This window comes from Labeo rohita, chromosome 20 (genome assembly GCF_022985175.1).
Source record: "Labeo rohita strain BAU-BD-2019 chromosome 20, IGBB_LRoh.1.0, whole genome shotgun sequence".
Classification (NCBI taxonomy): domain Eukaryota; kingdom Metazoa; phylum Chordata; class Actinopteri; order Cypriniformes; family Cyprinidae; genus Labeo; species Labeo rohita.
In genome coordinates this window covers 30,208,572-30,222,739 of record NC_066888.1, presented here as the reverse complement: position 1 = coordinate 30,222,739, position 14,168 = coordinate 30,208,572, and the positions used below count along the sequence as shown (strand labels likewise).

The 14,168-nt window shown below is 32.0% G+C and overlaps 1 protein-coding gene across 2 annotated transcripts; it reads left to right on the top strand.

Moving 5' to 3' along the window:
• Positions 1 to 1,244: 1,244 nt before the first annotated feature.
• Positions 1,245 to 13,723, top strand: LOC127182950 (troponin T, skeletal muscle). 2 transcript variants are annotated; one of them, XM_051138654.1, is made up of 11 exons: positions 1,245 to 1,715; positions 1,984 to 2,026; positions 5,451 to 5,557; positions 5,924 to 6,005; positions 6,128 to 6,305; positions 8,323 to 8,396; positions 8,759 to 8,835; positions 9,427 to 9,527; positions 10,842 to 10,930; positions 11,145 to 11,273; positions 12,843 to 13,723. In XM_051138654.1, the coding sequence occupies exons 1-11, from the start codon at positions 1,650 to 1,652 to the stop codon at positions 12,989 to 12,991; spliced, it is 1,095 nt and encodes a 364-aa protein (XP_050994611.1). In that variant the 5' UTR covers positions 1,245 to 1,649; the 3' UTR covers positions 12,992 to 13,723. The 2 variants fall into 2 exon arrangements, with proteins under 2 accessions (XP_050994611.1, XP_050994612.1); XM_051138655.1 differs by having other exon boundaries at positions 1,246 to 1,715; positions 11,148 to 11,273.
• The last annotated feature ends 445 nt before the right edge of the window (positions 13,724 to 14,168 follow it).

The following is a 14,168-nucleotide window of genomic DNA, read 5'->3' as shown; positions in this document are numbered from 1 at the left end:
TTATATTTTTTTTTTATATTTAACACTGTACCACATTTGACTAAAGGGAAGAATAAAAAAAATAAAGCTTAAAAATACCACAGTAAGATTTTAGCTAAAATTTTGGCCTCTCGTTTAGAGATAATACTTCCTAGTATTATCTCAGAAGAACAAACAGGAAACTTTTCTGAATTATCCTCATTATTTAATCTGCTTCCCTCTCACCTATTTCGTTACTTTCAAATTAAGCATTGTGCCTCATCTCTGTTCTCTGGGTTTCCCTCCCTGCCTTCTAGGTCTCCATGGGAAGAGGCATTTAAACTGAATCTTCATATGGGTGGGATTATTTCTAAGATATATGCAATTATCTTGTCAAATGATAATCCCCACAACATTAAAACTATTAGGGCTTGGGAAGAAGAACTTGATTTAGAGTTTGAGGATGACTACTGGTGTAAAGTATTAGACAATGTACGTACCACCACTTCATGTGCTAGACTTAGCTTTATACAATTTAAAACGATCCACAGAGGTCATCTTTCGAAGACAAAACTTTCTAAAATATATCCTAATGTTTCAGATGTGTGTGACAAATGTAAACTTTCACCATGTAACCTTAGCCATATGTTTGCATTCTGTCCCAAGTTGCAAAACTTTTGGAATTCTTTCTTTAAAATAGTTTCTGATGTCCTAGGGGTCAAATTAGTTGATTGTCCTTTGATTGCAATCTTTGGGGTTCCTTCTCAATATCAGAGGTAGGGAAGAAACGTTTCTTGAAAAATGGCAACAATTTATCACATTTTTTAAATAATTTAAAAACCTTAGACGTGGATTGAGTGGAGGTGTATATATAGAGAGATATTATTATTTTATGTTATTTATTTATTTATTTTAATTATCATTATTTGTATTTTTTATTTATTTATTTATTTTTCTTGTTTTTTTTTTTTTCTTTTCCCTCAGATGTCATTCCCGTTAATTGGGGATTGTTTTGTTGGGGCTGGGTAGGATTGTATATGGTGTGTGGGGTGATATAAAATGTAAAATGCAATACTTACTAAAGCTAATTTGTCTAAAGTTTAAATTGTGCCTCACTCATTAAATTGTAGCATATTATGTAAAATGTAAATAATATTAAACACATGTTTATGCAGTAGAATTTAATATGAGGAGATGGTGTTATATCTTAATAAATCAGTTTATTTTCCTTCCATAATCGTTGCTAGGTCCCAAGGAGTGAGCGGCCATTAATCGAGATTTACTACATTTCCCATAATCCATCTTTTGTGCCGGAAGTGGCGTTGAATACAGTGGCTCCTGGATTTAAACTGAAATGGGCACTGATCCCATGAATATGGGATTTTAGACAAATAATAACTGCTTTAAAGACCATTTTTATGACAGGACATGCGTTCCTGAGGGTTTTCTGAGATTACCGGTCGCTCAGTGTTTCGCGCGCGCGTGTGTTTTGAAGCGTCGTTTGATTTCAGTCGTTTGTTTACTAAAGCTAAAACAGCTCTGCAGTAACGTTATATCAGGTGTCGCTACGCGATCCGTTTACCTGTCGCTGTAACCTCACCTGTCATCATTCCCTCTGGCTTTATGTGTCTTCATACCGCAGGCAGCTTTTAGCCTCATAATTTAATTAAGTTGATTATCAGTCGCTCGGGATGAACTGGGATCAACAGTTGAGCTCCATCATCTCCGAGGCTGATGGAAGTGTCGCAAAAATGAGGGTAAGAGACTATTTCATCACTAATAATCCGATTCATTTTAATTTTCTGCACATGTGTGTCAGTTTAGCATGTTGCAGATACTAGCCGGTAGAGTGCGCGCTTGATGTCGATTAAATTAATTAAAGAGACAATGCACTAAAATTACAATTTACTCACACGCATGTTATTCTGAGTCTGAATGACTGACTTTCTTTTGTTGAATGCAGCTTCAATTTACCTCAGTTATTTATAAATTATATATTATATATATTATATTGTGTCTTACAAGGAACGCTTGACTGCACATAGAAGATCTCCCAGAGGAACAGAAGGTAAACCACTGATATATATTATAGAAATATAATTTTAAATGATTACTAAGCCCGTTTATGAAACATGAGTAATGAATTTTGGCAGATGGGGAATGTTCTGTGTTTCTGTTCCTAATCTGAAAATAAAAGGAAATAAAAATAAATAAATAAATAAAGGGCCTGCACAAAGTTTTATTGTCAAAATATTCAAAAATACTTCATATTCTGTTCGGGAGCAGTGCTAGATTAGTGTGTTTATATACTGTTATAGTTTTTTTTTTTAAATTAATGTTTTAAATAAGCATAAGTAAAAGTGTTCTTTTGTTGTTGAAGTTGAATTTCTTTCATTTCAGTTTTGGTTTTATTTCAGTTTTAGCTTTTATTCTTCTAGTAAATAATTACGGTGCTTGAGCCTAAACTTATTTTGGTTCTAATGTTCATATAGTGTACGTTTTTCATCTTATGTTTTATTTTATTTTGGCTTGTTTCAATTAACAGTAATAATTTAATAATTATTAAAAAAAAAATTAATAATTTCAAGTAGGCCAACAAACTTGAATACAAATGGATTTATTATTTTTTTTTCATGGATTTATAGAATCTTTTTGGTTTATTTAATCAGATTTCAAGTGATCATGTGTTTCTCCAGGGTTTGTAAAGGTGCTTAAAGTGCTTGAAGTATACTTGAATTTGACTTTTTGCTTGAAATATTGAAAGACAATGTATCTATGAAATAAGTGTTTAATTTTTTTCAACAAGCACATATCTTTTAATGCAAAATTCAACAATTCAAAAAACATAATACTATTTTCCTTATTTCAGTTATTTGTCTAAAACTAGCGAGCTAAGACAGTAATGTTTAAACATGGCTGAAAACGCGAAAAGAGGAACAGATGAAGCGAATCAATTGAGTCGTTTAAGCTGAAACCGCACCGTTTGATTCAAACTCGTGACTTAGATCATTCATTTGAAACGATTCACTAGCAAAAACCAGATCAACATCGCTTGTGATGATTTTTAAAAGCACGTATCGTGATGGGTCAAACGGAGCTTTTCGAAACTCAGAATCAGTTAATCCATTACGTTGCCAAATGACTCAAATCGCGTATCGCGAATCATTTGATTTAGATCGGAACTTCGGAGCGGGTTCATGAATCATTTATCGAATTGAATGATTCGCGATCCGCGCTCCCGGTCCTGATCTGAAATGATGGTTCGCGAATCATATTCAGAATGGGATTTCGGCCAAGTAATTTGAAGCGCTACCTATCGAATCGCGAATCGCGATTCATTTGATTCAGATCGGGACTTCAAATCGCGTATTGCGAATCATCTGATTCAGATCGGGACTTCTGAGCGGGTTCATGAATCATTTATCGAATTGAATGATTCGCGATCCGCCCTCTGAGTCACGATCTGAAATGATGGTTTGCGAATCATTATTCAGATGGAGACTTCAGAGCGCGAATCACAAATCCTTTGCTTTAGATCAGGACTTCGGTGTGGGTTTGCGAATCATTTGATTCAGTTTAGGACTTAGGAGCGCGAATCGCGAATTATTTGTTTCAGGTCAAGATTTCTGAGTGTTTTTTTTTTTTTTAATTAAACATTACAGATATTCAAAACAACAAGACAGTACAATTACAGACAAAATAAAAAAAAAAAAAAAAAAAAACAGTGTCATAAAATTACATTTTAGGATGACACAAAGGATGAATACAGAGATACAGTTTTCATAGCTTTCAAATTAGCAGAGCATGTTTCTACATACTTATCCAAGTCCACTTTGAACAAAGAAAAAAGAGGTTTAGAGGCAGTAAACTTTTGTTTATGAATGTGAAATTTAGCTAACAGAAAACATAAATTATGTAATATTTTCCTGTATTCTCCTTAGAATATTCAAATAATCCAAACAAAGCATCTTTAAAACAAAATGAGAAGTCAGTTACAAAGTAAGACTAGTAAAATCAGACCAAAATTTCTCTGTGTGGATGCATTGCCAAAACAAATGAATGAAGTCTTCTTCAGAAGAATGACAAAAACTGCAGTTCACTTCAATGTCAGGCTTATATTTCCTAAGAAAGACTTTAGTCGGGTAACATTTGTGAATCAGCTTAAATGTCATCTCTTTTCTTTATTGGTAAGCAGATACTTATGAGGCAAGGTCCATACTTTCTCCCATGGTATGTTCTCCACAATATTATTCCAATACGATATTACATATGGAATTGTTGTTATCTCAGCCTGGAAGAGAGCTCTGATTTTATAGTTATTTTTCTGACGATCTTCAGAAAAGCAAACACCTCCAGACACTGTGTCAGTTAAATTCAGCAAGTAAGAACACGGCCATGGAAATGTAGAACCTTGCAACAGAAAAAGACACACCAGAGGGAATGGCATTGAAAACAATCGCATATTCATCAGCAGATACGGGAATATTATATTTCTGTAAAAAATCTGAATAATTATGAAGTCTGCCTTGTGAGTTAAAAAGCTGTCCAACTAAAAGAAGGTTGTTTTCAAACCAATCCTTGAAGAAAAGTGATTTATTCTTGTAAAGAATAATAGTATTTGTGTGGAGAGAAGTTGTTTGTATATGAGGGACCAGGCCAAGAGCATCTGCTTATGGAAATTAGAAAGTTTGACAGGGATTTTTGAGACATTATAATTACAGAGTAAAAGAAAATTCAGGCCACCAAGATATAATTGGGGATAATATTCCAAAGGGAAGAAGGATTTTTAAGAAAATTCTTAAGCCAGTTAATTTTAAAAGTGTTGTTTAAGGTAGCAAAATCTAAAAAAATCCAGTCCCCCTTGTTTTATTGGATTCATTATTACTGATTTCCTGATATAATGAGTTTTGTTTTTCCAAACAAAGTTGTTTAACATGCTTTCAACTTTTTTTAATGTTCCTTTGTCAACCTCCAAGGAAAGAGCAGCGTAAGTCAGTCGAGACAATCCTTCAGCTTTAGAGCATAAAATTCTTCCTCTTATTGATAAATCTCTCTGCAGCCACATATTGAGTTTCCTAAGATTTCCGAGTGTGTTCGTGAATCTTTTTTTTCTGATTTTTCTTTTTAAACAGTAGAAAACATCAAACCATGAAGGCAGTACAGTTATAAAAACAAAACAAAGTGTATATAATATATATATATTTTAAATCGGTATCACACCTGTTGCTGCCAGAATAATGGCCCATTTTAAATGTTATGTGGTTTCTTGAGTTGACTCATTGCATACTTTGCATGTGCTTTGCTTTATTTTTGCCATTTTGTTATATTAGTATATTTTCATTTATCTTTTTTAGAATTTGAAGCGTAAGACATTGTTTGATAAGTGAGTTCTCTGATTGAAATCTTTGAAAATCAAAAAAGTAGTGCTTGAAAAGTCCTTGCAAGTCCTGGGATTTTATTACACACTATCAAACCCTGGTTTCTCTTTGTAGATGTGTTTCCGGTCAGAGAGGTCACAGCCGGTGTTGATTTGAAGCCGACTATGGTTCAGTGGTCAGATCTGACTGCCATCCAAACACAATTACAGCAACAGAGTCAGGTCAGACTAACACCCGCTCAAGTCACATGCTAATGTCCAGCTCTGGTGATTCAGTCACATGTGAACAACCGAGATAGATTTAATTTGCTATTAACATGTGTTTGGATCACGTAATGCATTGGTAGGGCCATTTTTATGACTGGATTTTGCGATTCCATTCAAATTTTCCACTTCCTGGAAATCACAGGGCCCTACACTGGGTCTTATTTAAATCTGTTTAGCACTATTTAGTGTAAACCAGGGATAGAATGTGTTTGTTTATGATTTTGTTTGAGATTACTATTAATTACAATAAACTAAATCCATCAACAGATCATTCTAGAATAGTTTTTTTATAAACAAGTTTTAAATGTTATTTCATCACAGGCCATTGAGACTTTAACACAGAGTCTTCGATTGCTGGAAAGAGAACGGAACGATCAGCAAAGACAAATACAGACATTACAAGGTGATCCGTCTCGATGTAGTTTAGTATACTGCGATTTTATTGTAGTTTAGCACTTCTTTTCAATAGCTAAGTATATAGACAACCTCTGAGGTCATATTAACTCCGCAATCTCTGTCCTCCAGAGGAGCAGAAGAGACTTCAGGATAAACTGGAGGAGAGACAGCGGGATGTGGAGCGGAGATCGCTAAGTCCTGGACCGGACAGACGAATCGAGCAGTGGAAGAGAGAGGTGGATCGAGAGCTGAGCAATCTGAGAGGTCAGATCAACCGAGCCACAACTCTAGGAAACCAGGAAGAAAGGTCTGTAATGATTTTTTTAGTGATGCATATATAAGCAATATTAATATTGTGCATGTCAACATGATTCAGTCTCAAGACAAGAAGGGAGATGACCAAATTAAAAGTGGCTTGAAAACACCCTAATATCCATCCAGTTTCCTAATTTTATATCAGTATAGTTTAGTTTAGTTCAGCTTAAACTTTCTTTAACTTACTTAATTTGCCAAAGCAACATTTAAAATTGTTGCTTAGTTTATTTATAGTTTGCTTTAGCTTTATTTGCATCATCAAAATAAAATACACTGCCGTTTGGGATCAGTATGATTTTTCATGTTTTTTGAACAAGTCTCTTAGGCTAATCAAGGCTGCATTTATTTGGTCAAAAATGCAAAAAAAAAAAGCAATATTGTGAAATATTATTACAGTTTAAAGTAATGTGTTTCTATTTTAATATGCTTTAAAATATAATTTATTCCTGTGATGTTAAACTGAATTTTCAGCATCATTATTTATGTATATGTATATGTATATGTATATATATGTATGTGTGTGTGTGTGTGTGTGTGTGTGTGTATATATATATATATATATATATATATATATGATGCTGAAAATTCAGTCTAACATCACAGGAATAAATTATATATATATGTGTATAAGTATATGTATATGTATATGTGTGTATATATATATTTGATCTATTTTCATCAATATAAAGCCCCAGTGCTTAATTTTCTAGTACACAATTATATTTCTCCCAATCACAATAGCCTTATCTTTTGTTCAGAAATGATGTTCATATCACAAACAACCCTGGTATCTGGTATCCAGCTGTCCAATTTTGTAAAGTTGCTCATTCTACTCTGCATTTAAGCATGAAAATTACCTCAAATGTAATTTCATTTAATAGCTTTGCCTTCAGTTAGATTAGGTTATCCAGACATTTGGGTGTGCGCTTCAAAAATAAGTGTTTATTGTGATATAACGTTTATTTTTTTGTCCGAAAAACCACTGTCAACTAAGCTACCCACTAGAAAACCCCCCTCAAAAAGGAATGGTTTGTCCCATTCTCCAATAATTTGCACAGTATGGTATTATTGCTGCAAATTTTAACGAGACAATTTAACAAAAATGTATGTTTTGTTTATGAAAATATATTTCTAAACATCTAGACCCAAAAACACTAAAAATGTCAACTAAGTTACCTGTCAACTGTGTTACCCAGTAAAAGTAACATGGTGGACAGTAGCAAACAAAGATGGTATTTTATGCGCATATTCCTACAAATCACCTTTATTTATACAGAACGTTATACAATGTAGGTTGTTTCAAAGCAGCTATTATTAGTAAGGTCATGTTTGGGTTTTTGGAAAAAAGGAAAACTCCTTACTTCTAAATGTACCCATGTGTATGTGTGTGTGTGTGTGTATATATATATAAATAAATAAATAAATACATACATACATACATACATACATACATACATACATAAATAAATATATTTTTTACTATTTTAATATAATAAATTAAAATAATATATTCATTATATATAATATATTAATTAATATATAGAATATTGATATAATCATATTTATATAAATTATATTTATTATACATAATTATATTTATTTATAAATGTTTAATTAAATTATATTTTTAGAGTCTAGGAAACTTAGGAAACCTCCAAAAAAAGGTAATAATTCTTCAGAGATGTATTTATATGCAGTATTTATATTGTGCATTTCAACATTGTTGAGTCGTAAGACAAAAAAAGAAACTGACCGAATTAAAACTGGTTTAATTTATTCCTAATATTCACAATTTTCTAATTTTATATCAGTATCATCTATAAAATCATAGTAAATATTTATCCCATTGCTCAGCAAAACAGAAATGTGTACTAGGAAGTAAATGAGATATGCTTTGATTGTACTGATATTCCACTAATGCAAAACAAGCAGTTTAGCAACACTGTATTGAGCGCTGTGTTGAGAATCACAGACATTTACTGCTTATAATGATGTTTGTCCGTTCACAGTTTCAGCTCTAAACTGCGCAGAGAAGAACTGGAGCAGCTCAGGAGAGAGGTGGACATTCTCAAAAACAAACTCAGTAGGTCATATACTAGTTACCTTTCCTATTTGAAGCCGTAGATGAATGAACTGGCTTCTCTATTAGATATATACACTATAGCGTTACACGCATAAATCAAACTCTTTCAGTATTTGAGTGTTGTGTTATTACAGTCAGGGCTCTCAGCCAGAGCAAATGCACTTTGTGTCAAAATAAACACACGCAGAGCCGATCCGCTGCTTTCACTCTCACGCAAATAAACATGACGCTCAGATACTGCCTGTGTTTGTGTTGGCTTCACGTTCATAACCCCGTCAATATTGATAGACGTTCAGACTCTGGTTACATTTATACCATGTTTGTGAATGTTTAAAAAAGCAAAGTGGTTTGTGTTTTTGTAGTGCGGCAGGAGGAAGATACGTTCCAGCTCCAGTCCGAGGCCAGAGAGACAAGGAGACAGTATGAACGCAGCTCTAAAGTAAAGAAATCACACATGTGTTTATATGTGTACACTGCTGTTCAAGAGTTTGGGGTCAGGATAAAAGAAATTAATAACGTTATTCAACAAGCATGCATTAAAGTGACCAAAAGTGGCAGTAAAGACGTTTAGAATGTACATTGAATGCTGATAACAATGCTGAAAATTCAGCTTTGCATCACAGGAATAAATTACATTGTAAAATAATTTCAAATAGAAAACGCTTGTTTTAAATTACAATAAGATTTCACAATTTTACTGTATTTTTGATTGAATAAATGCAGTTTTGGTGAGCATGAAATTACAGAATCCCCCCAAACCTTTGCATTTTCTCATCCTTTACATTATTTATCTCAAAGGACTTTACCTTTAATATGCATTTAAAATGACTTGTGTATGTGAATGACTTCTGTTATGATTTACTAACTTTTGCATACACTTGCAGGTCAGGGTGCCAAAAATGCAGTAGTCATTTACATGAGCATTTATGTTCTGAATGAGATGTTTTTGTCACGTGGTTTCAGTAAATAGCATGTTTAGTGTTTAGTGTTTTTGTTCACTTCACACTCACGTGATGTTTGTATTCTACAGACGCTAGAGAGTTTTACTGACTCGTACCGAACGCAGAGTTTTGATCTCGCTCGGATGGTGTCACAGTACCAGCACACTCAACAGGAAGTGCGTGACCTCAGGTGAGTGCGTCCATACAGTGGCACCAAACAACAGCTGGAGAAACATTTTTAATATCACTGATATACAGTACTGATATAGTTCTGGCAAATATGTTGAAGTTTTATTTTATTATTATTATGAGATTTTAATTTTATATTTTCTGTTTTTAATAATTAAATTAAAGATAAGAAGTTAAAAATAAAAAATCCAATTATTTATGGTACACTTAAAAAATACATTGCTGATATTTACATTTGTTTTTCGTCCTTTTTTTTTTTTTTCCCCAACATTTTCAGTCCTAAAATCAGCAAGGTTTTAGTCTGGAAATTTTCTATCTGTCTATCTGTCTATCTGTCTATCTGTCTATCTATTTATCTATTTATTTATTTATTTATTTATTTATTTATTTATTTATTTATTTATTATGAACTTTCAAAATTTTCAAACCTAAAATCAGCAAGCTTTTATTTTTCTGCAATTTTCTTTTTATTTATTTATTTATTTATTTATTTATTTATTTATTTATTTATTTAAAATATTTTTAAAAAAATTTCAAACCTAAAATTAGCTAGCTTTTATTTTGGTGGGTTTTTTTGGCAAATATTTTTTTTGTTTCTATTTATTTATGCATGTATTTATTCATATTTTTAATATGAGTTTTCAACATTTTCAAACCTAAACTTAGGAAGCTTTTATTTTAGCAATTTTCTATTTATTTGTTTGTTTTATATGAATTTTCATCATTTTGAAACCTAAAATTAGCCGACTTTTTTTTTTTTTTTTTTTTTTTGGTGGGTTTCAGCAATTTTTTATTTATTTATTTATTTATTAATTAATATGAATTTTGCAACATTTTCAAACTTAAAATCAGCATCACTTTTATTTTGGCCGGTTTTCAGCAAATTTATTTATTTATTTATTTTAATATGAACTTTCAACATTTTCACACTTAAAATTATGGCAGAATTTCTACATATATTTTCACTTTTTTCCCTCTTTCTTTTTTTTTTTTTTTTTTTTTTTTTTTTTTTTTTTACATTTCAAACCTAAAATCAGCAAGCTTTTATTTTGTCAGGTTGCCAGCAAGTAAGTATATGCGCCAGTGGTTTGAGCGCTGCCAAATGAAGTGCGTCACTAACTGAAATGTCATAGTTTTGCTGGGAAACACAACAGTGCACCACTTATGTGGACCCCAGATTATTGCATCACAAATTATTTTTGAACTTCTATTTATTTTATTTTAAGTAATCGAAATGTTTTTTATGGTTTTGGTTTTCACTATCAACAATAGTCTTGACTAAAGACTGGTGTTTTATTTTCTGTGTGTGTTTTAGAGTCACCGTCTCTGAGCTGAAGGACGAGGTGCGAGGTCTCGTCCTGAGAGAAACCCTCCCCACACCTGCACAGGTACCACAGACACCAGGTGAGTCGCAGCTGTACACACATCAATGAAAGGGTCTGATAATGCTTCTGTTGTTTTACCCTTGAAAGCCATTTCTAATGTTTGTCATTTAGCCTCTCTGTGACCTTTAAAATCAAACCAGCTGGTTTTTGGCTGCTGTGCTTATAAGCTCTCTGCACAGTCGCCCTCTTTGCATGGGGCGTCCTTTCATGTTTCTCTCGCTCCTGTGTGGTAGCAGTGGTGACCGTGAAAACGAGGCCCCAGAGACGTGTGTCGTCAGGGTCGGAGGATGATTTCAGTCCCACCCCCAGTCTGGCCGAGATCAGCTCCGATGAGTTGGATGCGTCGTGGCTGGAAGAACCAGGTGACACATGCGCACAGGCATAACCACTGACACGAGATACACATGTACTGAAGAGCAAATCTCACACAGAAATGTCCGGGTCAGATTTTTAAAGTAAAATCTAAATAACAAAATAGTTAGGAAGAACCTTTTTTCATAGCTGCATGTACACAAATGAATATATTTTATTTATATATATATTTTTTTAAATATATTGTTAAATAATTTCTTTAGATTAAAATACTAAAACTTTTTAATTTAATTTGATCTAAATATCAAAATGTACATCCTCATTTCGAATCAGAATCAGAACTAGCTGTATTTGCAGAGTGTGTGCAGACACACAAGTAATTTGTTGTGTTTTTTTAAGGTGCAGAGTAGAGAATTTTTCTTCAGAAGTGAAAAAGGAGCAAATGATTGTAATGAAATGTTGTTCGTATTCAGTGTGACTGACAGAGAATTTGTGCCAAATAACCATGACTAATGTTTTCAAAACCACTGACAGCATTTAGCTCAGGAGAAATGGACAGAAACAAATGCAATCAAAGCAACAGATTGAAGAATGTTGTGTTTTTTAGTATCATTGATATACTATTATAGTTTTTTGTTAATATTTTGAATATTAGATTGAATTTTTATATATAAACAATGAAATTATTTTATTCACACACATATATAAATATATATATATATATATATATATATATATAATATATATTTAATTTTTTTACATGTTATTTCATTTCAAGCAATGTTTTAAAAAAATATGTATTCAATATTTATAGTTTTAGTTAACAATAATAACCCTAATGAGAGGAGGGTGCTTCTATTTTTTTTATTTAGCTTTTTATTTTTATTTTATTTATTCATTTATTTATTTATTATTTAATTAAATAATGTTTGGGAAACCTTGATTCATATTATACATATATATATATATACATATATACACATATATATATATATATATATATATATATACACATATACATATATACACACACACTACCGTTAAAAAGTTTGGGGTCAGTAAGACTTGTAATAGTCTTTAAAGTAGTCTCTTATGCTCATCAAGGCTGCATTTATTTAAAAAAAAAAAAAAAAAAAGTAATATTGCAAAATGATTTTACAATATAAAATAATGTTTTTTATTTTAACATACTTCAAAATAGAATTTATTCCTGTGATGAAAAGCTGAATTTTTATCAGCTGTTACTCCAGTCTTAAGTGTCAAATATTTTTTGGAACCTGTAATTTTTTTTTTTCCGGATTCTTTCAATATAAATATTTTATAACAATGTAAATTATTTATTATTAACTTTTAATAAACTTTTAATTATTAACTTAATACATCCTTGGTGAATAAAAGTATTAATTCCTTAAAAAAAAAAAAAAAAAAAAAAGAAACAATAAAAATGTACTGACCCCAAACTTTTGAACGGTAGTGTGTGTATATATATATATATATATATATATATATATATATATATATATTATTATTATTATATAAATTATTATTTGATTAAATAATGTTTGAAATAAATGTTTGGATTTAGACTAACAATTACCCATTTTCCAAATTGTTTTTAGAGCCACAAACAAAGCAGAGGCGCCGACGTGTTCGTCTAAATTCAGACCTGACAGGAAGTGACCTCAGCGATGCTGGAAGTGGGCTTGACGCTGAAGATGTGGACAGAGTTTCAGACAGTTCTCCAGATCTCAGTCTCAGCGACCTCTGACCTTAAAGGCCAATAAACCAACACGCTGCTATTAGAGGAAAACGAAACCTTGTTCATTTGTTGACTAGGTAGGTAGACTAGTGCAACAGACAGTTTACTTGTGTCATGAAGGCCTGCCCAGTTTTTGAACTATTTTATGAGACAGACAGATAGTATTGTATTGACGTACTCCAGTATTTCTGAGGTATTAGTTAACGATATCAGTTACAAAATGGCTTACAATATAATGCAGAAAATACATTTTGAATCTGAATATGCAACACAATACCCAGACAGTCAAAACAGGGTCTAACTAGGGCTTGTGTTCATGTTTTGAACATATTTGCAGTCAGTATTTGCAGCATGTTTACTAAAATTCTTATATTTTTAACATGCGTTGATTAATCGCTCACAGTAAGACCAGAAACATTTATTTACAAACTAAATAGTCCAATTTGATTTCACATTGACTTTGAAAAGATGTACCTTTTTACCAAACACTTGAAATCTTATGCATAACTTGCATGTAAAGTGTTTTGAGCCAAATGTCAAAAAGTGACAATTTAGTGTATTTTAAAGATTTTATTAATTAAAAAAGAACAATGTGTAATAAGAAACGCTTTAAATCCACTCTCACAGGTTATTACACAAGTAAACATCACACATCCGTCAGCCAACAAACCACAAGAATGACAACACTGTATTATTGACTGTTTTATCAATCAATAAAAAAAACAACAACAGTTGAGTCTATAGCTACATTTTGTTAATTTTTTTTCTCTCAGTTTTTATAAAACATTTCAGGCACAAGAAAAACATCAAATTTATGGCTATTTGTCTTTGTCAAAGTGCACACAAAAAGATTAAAAAAAGATAAAAAAACTTTTTCAAACTGAAAACAGTTGACTTCCAAATCTTGAAGTTAATTTAATATCTGTTTGACTGACAAAAATAGTATTTCTCACAGGTGGAAACATCCTTGGGAACTAAAGAGAAAACGAAGTGAAATGAACACTGGGAAATCACTACTGATGCCGTTCAAATGGTATTAAAGGAACGCTTTGGGTTTAATACAGGTTAAGCAGTGAGCAAAAATCAGTTTATAGTAATGCACTTACTATGTAATTCTCTCCTTGTGTGTGTCATGCAAAAGTTACAGGGTTCAGCAGCTTTACAGGAGTTGGAAAACAATGCAACT